Genomic DNA, 14,146 nt, shown 5'->3' with positions numbered 1-14,146 from the left:
CATTTTAATAATGATGCATAGGTTCTTTAAGTACAATGGGTGTTTTACCATTTTAATAATGATGCACAGGTTCTGTAAGTACAATGGGTGTTTTACCATTTTGATCATGATAAATAGGTTCTGAGAGTACAATTGCTTTTTTGCATAATTTCTTTCTTTCTTAAAAAAAAAAAAAAAAATAATGGTTACCTTAGACACCTAGGGTTAGGGTAAGGGTTAGGGTTAACCCTAACCTATTTTACAAAATATAAATGAGTATTCAAACTGAACATACGTTTCTGACATAACATTTCAAAGCAAGGAACAATATGAGGAGACATCAAATCAATTCATTAAGGCATGACAGCAATCAAAAACACAACTGTTCCTTCCAATGTCACACATCATGCATGGACAAAGGCAGCAATTTTCTTTCTTTTCTTTTTCTTTTCTTTTTTACTTTTAAAGAAGACTAGCTTCAAGCAGCTTGACCCTAAGGACAATAGCTAACAGGCCACTCAGCACGTCCATCATCAGCTGTTTTTACCTGTCTAGAGCCAAGGGAAATCACTCTGGTGTCTTCACCAAAGGGGCTCTTGACAATCTCCCTGACAAACTGCGCCAGCTGGGAGTGAGTACGACTGCAGTAGTAGATCTGCACACAGAAAAGTATATCATCTAAAAGCGAATAATGACAACAACAATGATGATGACAATAATGAAAAACTAATCATAACAATAATAACAATAATAATCAAATAATAAGTAATGTATTGATATCACGCTGAATCTTATAAAGAGACAAATCAAAGATAATAATCAGTAATGTATTGATATCACGCTGAATCTTACAAAGACACAAATCAAAGATAATAATCAGTAATGTATTGATATCATGCTAAATCTAGTGAAGAGACAAATCAAAGCGCTCTCACTCCCAACGTTCACATGCGTTCATAAACAAACCAAAGAGACGAAACACATAACTGATGAACACATGCAGACAGAAGGCTGGAAAAAAACAACAACTATGGACGGAAAGAGGGAGGGCCTGTTTTCGAGAGACGAAGGCTTCAAGGCCAGACTTGAAAGAGCTGAGTGCAAGGATCTGACAATAAGTAAACAAAGCCAAACAGCAAACAAAGAATGAAAGATGATTTGGAAGAAGGAAAGTCACACACACACACACAATATTGTCCTCCTATCTCTAACCCAGAAAGTCCTCCATGCACCCCCTCCATCCCCCCTCATAACCCTCCTCCAATTCTCTCTCTTTGCCTCCACCCTCCCCTTTCATCCATCCCCCGTTTACAGAGCAAGCTTCCCATTCACTAGGCACAAAATATTAAGGGCGTTGAATCATTTACAACAAAAAGATAAACGCTAAGTGTTGAAATCTGCCAGCCACACACCAACCTCCTCATACTCCCCTTCAAATCAAAGCACACAGACAACTCTCCCCACACTCCCCTTCACATCAAAGCACACAGACAACTCTCCCCACACTCCTTCACATCAAAGCACACAGACAACTCTCCCCACACTCCTGGTCACATCAAAGCACACAGACAACTCTCCCCACACTCCCCTTCACATCAAAGCACACAGACAACTCTCCCCACACTCCTGTTCACATCAAAGCACACAGACAACTCTCCCCACACTCCCCTTCACATCAAAGCACACAGACAACTCTCCCCACACTCCCCTTCACATCAAAGCACACAGACAACTCTCCCCACACTCCCCTTCACATCAAAGCACACAGACAACTCTCCCCACACTCCCCTTCACATCAAAGCACACAGACAACTCTCCCCACACTCCCCTTCACATCAAAGCACACAGACAACTCTCCCCACACTCCCCTTCACATCAAAGCACACAGACAACTCTCCCCACACTCCCCTTCACATCAAAGCACACAGACAACTCTCCACACACTCCTGTTCACATCAAAGCACACAGACAACTCTCCCCACACTCCCCTTCACATCAAAGCACACAGACAACTCTCCCCACACTCCTGTTCACATCAAAGCACACAGACAACTCTCCCCACACTCCCCTTCACATCAAAGCACACAGACAACTCTCCACACACTCCTGTTCACATCAAAGCACACAGACAACTCTCCCCACACTCCCCTTCACATCAAAGCACACAGACAACTCTCCACACACTCCTGTTCACATCAAAGCACACAGACAACTCTCCCCACACTCCTGTTCACATCAAAGCACACAGACAACTCTCCCCACACTCCCCTTCACATCAAAGCACACAGACAACTCTCCCCACACTCCCCTTCACATCAAAGCACACAGACAACTCTCCCCACACTCCCCTTCACATCAAAGCACACAGACAACTCTCCCCACACTCCTGTTCACATCAAAGCACACAGACAACTCTCCCCACAGTCCTGGTCACATCAAAGCACACAGACAACTCTCCCCACAGTCCTGTTCACATCAAAGCACACAGACAACTCTCCCCACACTCCCCTTCACATCAAAGCACACAGACAACTCTCCCCACACTCCCCTTCACATCAAAGCACACAGACAACTCTCCCCACAGTCCTGTTCACATCAAAGCACACAGACAACTCTCCCCACACTCCCCTTCACATCAAAGCACACAGACAACTCTCCCCACACTCCTGTTCACATCAAAGCACACAGACAACTCTCCCCACACTCCCCTTCACATCAAAGCACACAGACAACTCTCCCCACACTCCTGTTCACATCAAAGCACACAGACAACTCTCCCCACACTCCCCTTCACATCAAAGCACACAGACAACTCTCCCCACACTCCCCTTCACATCAAAGCACACAGACAACTCTCCCCACACTCCCCTTCACATCAAAGCACACAGACAACTCTCCCCACACTCCCCTTCACATCAAAGCACACAGACAACTCTCCTCACACTCCCCTTCACATCAAAGCACACAGACAACTCTCCCCACACTCCTGGTCACATCAAAGCACACAGACAACTCTCCTCACATTGCTTGGCATCATCAGATCTATTCAACTCACACCCAGGAAACCATTCAGGGCTCACTACCTTTGTCACATGGCAAGCTTCCTCTTCATCCTCTTCCTCTTCTTTCCTCTTCTCCTCATCGCTTTCGTAATCCTCAGGAATGAGATTGGAATCGTCATCGTTGTCCTTTGAGGAAGCCGCTTCCTCCAGACACTGGCGTTTGACCGCTTCCATCTCTGAAGTGAATGCTTTTTGGGCGTCGGTGCTGGCCCCTTGAAGGAGAGAATCGAACTCATCCTCCAGCTGTACAAGCTGACAGACAAAAGGCGGAACCTTCAGGGATTCTGATTAATCATAACACGCACCCTTCATGCTTCGAAAACATAAAGAACACACTGTGTGTACACTGAGTGGGTCCCTGGGAACTTCTAAAAATGATGCCAGGATCATCTGCCATGGAGAAGAGTTTGGTAATATCCAAATTTCTTTCCCTGCACTCTTTCATTTCAAAGACGGAAAAAGTTATAAATTGGATTATAACAATGTAATGTATATCTACATTTATGCCCCTTCTGGAATGCCGCAAAGAAGGCCAATAAAATAGTGGAGGGAAAAAACTCCGAGTACATATTACAATGTCATTAACCAGTTTACAACTTATCCCATCTTCAAAATGAAAGAGCACAGGGGAAGCAATGTGGATATTGCCAAGAGTCCTTTCCCTTCATCATATCTTGGCCCCAAAACCTGGAAGGAATGCCAGCATTTACAAGCCATTGTGTAGGAAGGCAGTTTGACTGGAATGTGCTGCATCAAAGTGACCCTCTGAATGTGGTCTGAGACTACCTTGTAGAATGATGGCAGATATGTCCCTAGGACCTCTAAGAATTTTAACTCATCAGAATTCCTAATAATGTTTTTTCATGAGACATCGTTATATCAGCATCTGGTATATACATGCCAAATGGCCAGGTAATGTCCACACACGTAGGTTACGTTCTGTTTGTTTGCTTACTCTGACAAAAGTGGATCAGCCTCCCACTGACTCGTTCAGCAAAGCACCCAAGCAGTGCTCTGTCGTCAAACTTTGTTTCAGTAAAACAGTTTCCATGTAAGTGATGGCCTAGAGGTAACACGTCCGCCTAGGGAGCGAGAGAATCAAAGCGCGCTGGTTCGAATCACGGCTCAGCCGCCGATATTTTCTCCCCCTCCACTAGACCTTGAGTGGTAGTCTGGATGCTAGTCACTCGGATGAGACAATAAACCGAGGTGCCGTGTGCAGCATGCACTTAGCGCATGTAAAAGAACCCACAGCAACAAAAGGGCTGTTCCTGGCAAAATTCTGTAGAAAAATCCGCTTCGATAGGAAAAACAAATAAAACTGCATGCAGGAAAAAATAAAAAAAAAGGGTGGTGCTGTATTATAGCGATGCACTCTCCCTGGGGAGAGCAGCCCAAATTTCACACAGAGGAATCTGTTGTGATACAAAGAAATACAAATACAAATACAAAATACAAATGTTTTGACATTCACATGAACTGCAAGCAGTAGGAACTAACTTTCACAGTATTTCCAGCCATGTCCACACATGCCAGTCTGGAGGAAAAAACAGTTCATTTCAATGTACTTCCAACATTTTCCCCAGTCAGTATGGCACAGAAGCCTGCTGTGGCTGTACATTCACAAGGGTTAAATGGGTGAAGCTTACGTGCTGTTCAGCACCTGAGCTAGGTTTTAGTCAAAGTTTCAAGGTGTGAAGAATCTCCAGTTAAGAGTAATTAGCCCAGATTAATGAGCCAACAACCCACTGTGGATCATTGCAATAAACATAATTTTTCGTTCAGAGTGGGCTGAAGCCGTCAGAAGTTGGAACAGTCATGAAACACATTACAGTGAGGTCAAGGTCCATCTCTTGAATGAACTTTTTCATTGGCCATTTGTCAGCTGCATCAATCATGAACGGGTGAAGCCAGGAAATAATACTAGTGCACCAACACAGTGGCAACGGACAGATTACAGACACAGAGAAGTGCATACCTTGCATACCCATGTGTACATTACTAAGCATGCAGGCACACACACACACACACACACACACACACATGAAACGCAGACACACATCACTGTATCAACATAAACAAAAAAGCATGGAAATGAATGACTGACAGAAACAAGAGCAACACATGTCCATGCATACACAGGTACACAACCACACACAATGCACACACACACACACACACACACATGCACACACACACATGCACACACACACACACATGCACACACACACACACACACACATGCACACACACACACACATGCACACACACATGCACACACACACACACACACATGCACACAAACACACACACACATGCACACACACACACACACATGCACACAAACACACACACACATGCACACACACACACACACTTTACCTTTCTTTTCCCTCTGCAGACTTTGCTGGAGGAACGGATAGTTTTCAATCTGTTCTCACGTCTGGTGATCAGTTCCTGTTCTCTCTGTACAAGTTCCACAATTCAATTTTTAAACACAAAACTTAAGATATCTGTGTAATGCAGCTTTGAAATACAAGAACTACTACAACAACTAGACAGTTCATGACAGAAGATACATATAATCACTCAGTCTCACACACACACATATGCACTTGAATGCATGCATGCAGGTATACACACACACACATGCACACACATATGCACACACACACATGCACACACACACAAACACATGAACACAACATCAACAACACACACGGGGGAGCCTTGAGAATCACACAAGATCATCAACAAGACTATTTCATAAAATAATCATCAGTGTCTAATGAACACAAAATCAGACAGACATCTGAGCTAGGGTTTTTGTCAGTTTCTGGGCATGAGGAATCTCCAAATCAGAGAAACCAACGTTAATCAGCTGATGACTCCCCCCCCCCCTCCACCACCCCTACTCACACACTTTCAGACAGACATATCCATAAAAGGTATCCATCAGTCTTGGGAGAATATGGAGTTTGTTCTAGTCGCTTTCTGCACCAGAGTAGTCATCACCTGGGCTGAAAACTTGCTGATCAAGAAAAATTCCTCCACCTCTGCAATTACGGTTGATCTCAGAATTTGTCCATAATGAGTGAAGGTCTTTTCACTTTCAGTTGTTGTTTTTTTTTAACTGTATGCTTGTTTTTTCAAACTATCCAAATGCTAAGGCAAAAGCAAAAAAAAAAAAAAAAAAGCTTTATTTTAAAACTAACAAACAAACAACAACAACAAACCACAAGCATCAACAACAATCAACATGGCCAAGAAAAGACAAAATGACAATGATGAATGCGGAAACAGCAAACAGAATTACACATAGAGAAACAAACACAAAAGCAAAGGAGATTCTGCTGAAAGGAAGAAAATGGAAACAGACCTTGGCCTGCCCAATTTTTTCCTCCTGTTCTTTCTTCTTTGTGAAGGCCGTCACCCAGTCTGCGTCCCCTCCACCTGCACATCACAACCAGGTTTAGTTTTCTTTGTGAAGGGTTTTAGTTTTCTTTGTGAAGGCCATCACTGTCTGCCTCCCCTCCACCTGCACATCACAGCCAGGTCAGTTTTCTTTGTGAAGGCCGTCACTGTCTGCGTCCCCTCTACCTGCACATCACAGCCAGGTCAGTTTTCTTTGTGAAGGCCATCACCCAGTCTGCGTCCCCTCCACCTGCACATCACAGCCAGGTCAGTTTTCTTTGTGAAGGCCATCACTCACGCCTCCCCTCCACCTGCACATCACAGCCAGGTCAGTTTTCTTTGTGAAGGCCATCACCCAGTCTGCGTCCCCTCCACCTGCACATCACAGCCAGGTCAGTTTTCGTGAAGGCCATCACGCTTGCCTCATCACAGCAGGTCAGTTTTCATTTTGAAAGGCCGCACCCAGTCCCATCCTCATCTGCCACATCACAGCCAGGTCAGTTTTCTTTGTGAAGGCCGTCACCCAGTCTGCGTCCCCGCCACCTGCACATCACAGCCAGGTCAGTTTTCTTTGTGAAGGCCATCACTGTCTGCCTCCCCTCCACCTGCACATCACAGCCAGGTCAGTTTTCTTTGTGAAGGCCATCACTGTCTGCCTCCCCTCCACCTGCACATCACAGCCAGGTCAGTTTTCTTTGTGAAGGCCGTCACCTAGTCACCTCCCCTCCATCTGCACATCACAGCCAGGTCAGTTTTCTTTGTGAAGGCCGTCACCCAGTCTGCGTCCCCTCCACCTGCACATCACAGCCAGGTCAGTTTTCTTTGTGAAGGCCATCACTCACGCCTCCTCTCCACCTGCACATCACATCACAGCCAGGTCAGTTTTCTTTGTGAAGGCCATCACTCACGCCTCCCCTCCACCTGCACATCACAGCCAGGTCAGTTTTCTTTTCACTCATTCTGTTCCAGGTACAAGTCAACTTCCCCTGTGGACCAGGTATGAGTATTCTCGTACCAGCACACTGTTCTAGAGCAGTTGATTCTTGCTTGGTATAGTTGGCGTTCTAAGATGAACCGTTTATGCATTCCGGAAACAGTAAAGCAAAGCTTTGTTTGACTGGTCTTCTTCTTCGGCGTTCCTGGGCTGCAGCTCCAACACTCACTCGTATGTACACGAGTGGGCTTTTACGTGTATGACTGTTTTCAGCCCACCATGTAGGTTGCCATACTCCCCTTTCGGGGGTATTTGACTAGTCAATTCAACATTTCTTCATCAATTTTTGCTGAGTTTTTATCTCAAAATGTCATCATCATCGACAAAGAATGGAAAAAAGACTGACTGCAGCAGAGACAGCCAAACTGTTTATGAATCATGACTGTCTTATCTCAGTGAGGCGACAGCCCTTCACTGACATCCTGACCTGCTAGCTCTGTCTTATCTCAGTGAGGCGACAGCCCTTCACTGACATCCTGACCTGCTAGCTCTGTCTTATCTCAGTGAGGTGACAGCCCTTCACTGACATCCTGACCTGCTAGCTCTGTCTTATCTCAGTGAGGCGACAGCCCTTCACTGACACCCTGACCTGCTAGCTCTGTCTTATCTCAGTGAGGCGACAGCCCTTCACTGACATCCTGACCTGCTAGCTCTGTCTTATCTCAGTGAGGCGACAGCCCTTCACTGACATCCTGACCTGCTAGCTCTGTCTTATCTCAGTGAGGTGACAGCCCTTCACTGACACCCTGACCTGTAAGCTCTGTCCTATCTCAGTGAGGTGACAGCCCTTCACTGACATCCTGACCTGTAAGCTGTGTCATATATCAGTGAGGTGACAGCTCTTCACTGACATCCTGACCTGTAAACTGTGTCTTGTCTCAGTGAGGTGACAGTCCTTCACTGACATCCTGACCTGTAAGCTGTGTCTTATCTCAGTGAGGTGACAGTCCTTCACTGATGAGAAAACTCGTCGACAGTAGTAAAGAGGTCGAAAGAACATAAAGTTCACTCTCAACCTTTTAGAGTAAGTCTTCTAAGAAAAAAACTGTGATTGATTCATGGATTTAACATGTGAAGTTCTTATCAAACAAATTCCATGCTCCACTACTCTATAAACGAACCTTTCTTACTTTTTCTTCACAATGACTACTCAATATTCCACTATTCTATAAATAAACATTTCCTATTTTTTCTTCAGAAACAGTGACTACTGCCTGGGTCATACTCCACCATTATAAACAAGCACATGAATACTGTCCACAATCAAAACACATTAAAAGTATTATACTGTTCTCCATGATACTGTAACATCAGCTTCAGAAGTAACAATCTTTTAACACTATAATGCCAACTTAAAAATAACAACAAAAAAGAATAAACAACAACTACAAAACAAAACAAAAAAAATTATTACAATGCATACCTGTGTTGGTACTTGAGCCTTGATTTCTGGAACAAATAAAAATACAATAAAAACTGTGGACCACCATCAACATTTCTGGTACAAGCTTTTAGAACAAAAAACGAGGAAGAGAAGCAATGGTCTCACCCAATTTTTTCCCCAAACTGATGTCAGTTGTAAGAGGACTTAGGCCCCTGTGCTAAGGAGGTAGGATGCATTGTAAATACCTATCATTTTTACTCCTGAATGCAGAACATGAAAGAAATCAGGGTTCATACTGGTTATAACATTCTTTTTTACATTCAAAATCTTTAAAACACCAGAGACCAAAATTTAAAAAGTCAGAACGTCCTGGATGAAATGCATGACATTTTGAGTGCAGGTATTTTCATTCATAATGATTTTGGGGGGAGTAAGTTTTTATAAATCATTATTGCAATTTGAATTCAAATTTCTGTGGAACATTTCACAGCTGTGCTTTTTACAACAGACAGAAAGAATGCAAGTTTTCTTTCAGGGTTTTCTGCGTTTTTTCCAACTCTTTCACCGTCAAGTTTCTGTGTAAAAAACGCTCCGCAGCTCAAAATATCTCAGATACGATACTCTCAGTCACAGGCTTCGGTTGTGGTCAAAACACCACAATGGACTTGTTCGATTTTAAGCTGGGTCAGGGAGGAAAGGTTCTGTTGATGGGAAACTGGCTACAGCTGTCAAGCTTTGTTACAGTGTGAAACACGGTCCTTTTAACATGACCCCTGGATGTCGACTGAAGTTGACTATGGCGGTGCACTGTCTAGTCAACTAAGGTCGCCAATGGCAGTGAAAGAGTTAATGTTCTTTAATCAGTAATAAAGAGTCCAAAGTTTAACACTTTTACAAACCTAGGTCAACTTTGAAACTTTCAAGCATCTTAAAAAAAAGGCATGTTATTTTCTGCAAATTCTTAAAAACTTAATATTCATATTCTTCTTTATTTCTGGGTTGCAACTCCAACGTTCACTTTTATGCATGAAACAATCGGATTTTACGTCATGACCAGTTTTACCCTGCCATGTAGGCAGCCATACTCTGTTTTCAGGGGTGTGCATGCTGGGTATGTTCTTGTTTCTATAACCCACTGAACCCTGACATGGATCACAGGATCTTTAACGTGCGCGTTTGACCTTCATGAAGGGGGTTCAGGCACCAGCAGGTCTGCACACATGCCGACATGGGAAATGGGAAAAATCTCCACCCTTCACCCACCAAGTGCATCTGAACTGGGGATGGAGCTCAGGTGAGAATCCAGCACTCTAACCTTTCAGCCACTGAACCTGTCAAAACCAGTGTCCACCCTGATGATGGAAGAAACGACTCACCCGTGGGATCCTTCATTCAGCACGGCATCCACCTCACGTTTCTGTTTCTCCTGAAAGTCCTTCAGCCATTTCAGGGCACCGCATATCAAACTCAGTGACTTCCCCTGTGTACACACACACACACACACACACACACACGCACACACACACACACACACACACACACACACACACACAACCATTTGAGGGCACTGCATATCAAAGTCAGTTATGTCCCCTGTGTACACATGCACACACAGAGAGCCATTTGAGGGCACTGCATATCAAACTCAGTGATGCCCTCTGAATACACACACTTATCAGCAATTTGAGGGCACTGCATATCAAACTCAGTGATGTCCCCTGAATACACACACATTATCAGCAATCTGAGGGCATCGCATATCAAACTCATTAACTTCCCCTGTATACAAACACACAATTCAGCCATTTGAGGCCACCACATATCAAACTCACTGACTTCCCCTGTAAACTAACACACATATCAGCCATTTGAGGCCGTGGAGTGACTTCCCCTGTAAACTAACACACATATCAGCCATTTGAGGCCGTGGAGTGACTTCCCCTGTAAACTAACACACATATCAGCCATTTGAGGCCGTGGAGTGACTTCCCCTGTAAACTAACACACATATCAGCCATTTGAGGCCGTGGAGTGACTTCCCCTGTAAACTAACACACATATCAGCCATTTGAGGCCGTGGAGTGACTTCCCCTGTAAACTAACACACATATCAGCCATTTGAGGCCGTGGAGTGACTTCCCCTGTAAACTAACACACATGTCAGCCATTTGAGGCCGTGGAGTGACTTCCCCTGTAAACTAACACACATATCAGCCATTTGAGGCCGTGGAGTGACTTCCCCTGTAAACTAACACACATATCAGCCATTTGAGGCCGTGGAGTGACTTCCCCTGTAAACTAACACACATATCAGCCATTTGAGGCTGTGGAGTGACTTCCCCTGTAAACTAACACACATATCAGCCATTTGAGGCTGTGGAGTGACTTCCCCTGTAAACTAACACACATATCAGCCATTTGAGGCTGTGGAGTGACTTCCCCTGTAAACTAACACACATATCAGCCATTTGAGGCCGTGGAGTGACTTCCCCTGTAAACTAACACACATATCAGCCATTTGAGGCTGTGGAGTGACTTCCCCTGTAAACTAACACACATATCAGCCATTTGAGGCCGTGGAGTGACTTCCCCTGTAAACTAACACACATATCAGCCATTTGAGGCTGTGGAGTGACTTCCCCTGTAAACTAACACACATATCAGCCATTTGAGGCCGTGGAGTGACTTCCCCTGTAAACACACATACACATGTAAGACATTTGAGAGTGCTGCATATCAGACTTAGCGACTTCCCCTGCACACACACACACACACACACACACACACACACTCATACTCACATATCAGCCATACTAGGGTGCTGCATATCAAACTTCCCTGTAGTACACACACATACACATCGGCCATTTGAGAGTGTTGTGTAGCAAACTCATTGACTTTCCCTGTGTCCGCACACACATACACACACATACACACACACACACACACACACACACACACACACATCAGCCACTTGAGAATGCCACATATCAAACTTCACAACTTCCCCTGTACACAAACACAAACATACACATCAAAGAAACCTGAAAAAGACAATTTGGCACAAGTACACACACATCCCATGCACATAAACCTGGAACATGTCGCTGACATTGATCATTGTCATTTTGTGGAATTAAAAAAAAAATTCAACACAAACTAAAACCGAGCACACTGATTTGTGAAAAGCTGATCAACAGTCCCAGGATTAGGCTCTGTGAATCAATAATATTAAAGGTTCAAGGTGCCATAACCTTTGCGGTCATAGGGCTAGTGAATTCATATTCACTGTGTCTACAGCATTGTATGTGAACGCAGGGCCCAGTCATCTTTCACCGAGTTCAACCCTCCCCAACTGAAAAGTGAAATCAGATACCCATTCACACCTGCTCGAAGTGAGAAAATTCAGAGTAACGTGTCTTTCATTCACACCTGGGTGGAGTGAGAACATTCAGAGTAACATGTCTTTCATTCACACCTGGGTGGAGTGAGAGCATTCAGAGTAACATGTCTTTCATTCACATCTGGTCAGAGTGAGAAAATTCAGAGTAACATGTCTTTCATTCACACCTGGGTGGAGTGAGAACATTCAGAGTAACATGTCTTTCATTCACACCTGGGTGGAGTGAGAAAATTCAAAGTAACATGTCTTTCATTCACACCTGGGTGGAGTGAGAACATTCAGAGTAACATGTCTTTCATTCACACCTGGGTGGAGTGAGAACATTCAGAGTAACATGTCTTTCATTCACACCTGGGTGGAGTGAGAACATTAAGAGTAACATGTCTTTCCCAAGGACACAACACCATGCTGAAAAATAGCCTCAAACCCTGATCACTGGTCAACACTGGATCACAAGTCCATTGCCTAAACCATTCTGCCACAGCCTCCCCTTTATCAATTCACAGATCACAAAACAGACCTACTGATATGATCTACCAACCAACAGACTGACCAATCCACAGGTATACTGACTGTGCCTGTGGGGCTTTCAAAGATGCCAATCTTCCCTCCCTGCAGTGTTCGGTAAAGCTGCTTCATGAACTCTTGCTGGATCCCGTACGGCTCAAAGGGAAATGGGAAGGCCTCTGGAAGTGCCACAACCTCTCTTTCTGCATCTGGAAAACACATACATTGTACACATGTACACAAATGTGTGTATATTTGTATGTTTATATCTTTACATCCCAACTTCTGGAGAAGTTTTCCTTTGCAACACCTGTGGGAAGTGCTGCGCATCCAGAATTGGCCTCTTCTCCCATATGAGGACACACACCGACAGATAAGCCTGCCTGCCTACTCATCCGTCAGTCCGACAGGAGACTCCAACATCTTTACACCTGTATATCTATATAAACATCTATATCTATGTGAATCTCTCTCTATATATATATATGTATATATATATATTTGTTTGCAGACACACACGTTTACTTTTTATTAGTTTTTTTTCTGCCTTTAACCCATTTAAACCAGGGGAGTTTATAGCCTCAGCAGGCTTCCATGCCATAATGTAGCGGGCAAAAATACAGAAAATATACTGTTTTTCTTCCAAATTATGCGTGGACGCATCCAGAAATACTGTAGAAATCAGTCCCCTTTCTTTGTGGTTTATGCATATATGTAGGAATGTGAAAACTGTTTTTATGTGACGGATTTTGACGTCAGAGCAATGCTCAGGTGCATGGCTCAATGACTTAAGTCATCTTCTACTTCTTTTCTTTGTCTTTTTTTTTTCTCCAAGAAATCAAATAAATAAATAAAAGCAAAAGAAGAACAAAAGCAAAAAAAACAGGCTGCGTTTTATGCAACTGAAATGTTTGCATTCTATATAGTTAGATACAGATATTCACAGAGATTCTGGTTTTCCATATCTGACTTGATGACTTCTAAACATGGATGCTGAGCATAGTAGTAGAGTATAGCTTCGCAACAATGATTTTTGTTGTTGTTTTGTTTTGTTTTGTTTTGCTTTTTTGCTTGGCAGATCTTGAATATACAAGCAGACAGTGACACCAGCTATTTAATTCCCCGCTGTCCCCCTCCCCACCCCTATGTTCTGTTGCCCTCTCACTCTCATAAGAACCAGTTTCAGTGGCATTATCCCCTCCCCCACAGCCATGTGTATGCTCATCAGCTGTGGTCCCATTGCCAGCAGTCCACAGGAAACGGTCAATGTGAGGCTGCCAAGCTTCCACACTTCAGAGAGGACCTGGCCCTGCTGCTGAACCACATTGATCAGTCATGTTCAGTGATGCCTGTCCTTTCTTTTTCAAATTTTTTTTTCGCTGCCCCATCATTTGCACCATTTC

The 14,146-nt window shown here is 44.0% G+C and overlaps 1 protein-coding gene across 1 annotated transcript in view; it reads right to left on the bottom strand.

The window, feature by feature from the left end:
• Nucleotides 1–14,146, bottom strand: part of LOC143283651 (ATP-dependent DNA helicase DDX11-like) — a 93,910-nt gene that overhangs the window by 78,812 nt on the left and 952 nt on the right. The window contains exons 2-8 of the mRNA XM_076589860.1: nt 12,810–12,952; nt 10,210–10,313; nt 8,873–8,898; nt 6,421–6,494; nt 5,424–5,507; nt 3,063–3,293; nt 527–634 (exon numbers count right to left, since the gene is read on the bottom strand). Coding sequence (XP_076445975.1) covers nt 527–634; nt 3,063–3,293; nt 5,424–5,507; nt 6,421–6,494; nt 8,873–8,898; nt 10,210–10,313; nt 12,810–12,952 — 770 coding nt within the window. The remainder of the gene's footprint in view (nt 1–526; nt 635–3,062; nt 3,294–5,423; nt 5,508–6,420; nt 6,495–8,872; nt 8,899–10,209; nt 10,314–12,809; nt 12,953–14,146) is intronic.

This window comes from Babylonia areolata, chromosome 7 (assembly GCF_041734735.1).
Source record: "Babylonia areolata isolate BAREFJ2019XMU chromosome 7, ASM4173473v1, whole genome shotgun sequence".
Lineage (NCBI taxonomy): Eukaryota > Metazoa > Mollusca > Gastropoda > Neogastropoda > Buccinidae > Babylonia > Babylonia areolata.
This window is presented reverse-complemented; position numbering and strand designations above follow the sequence as displayed.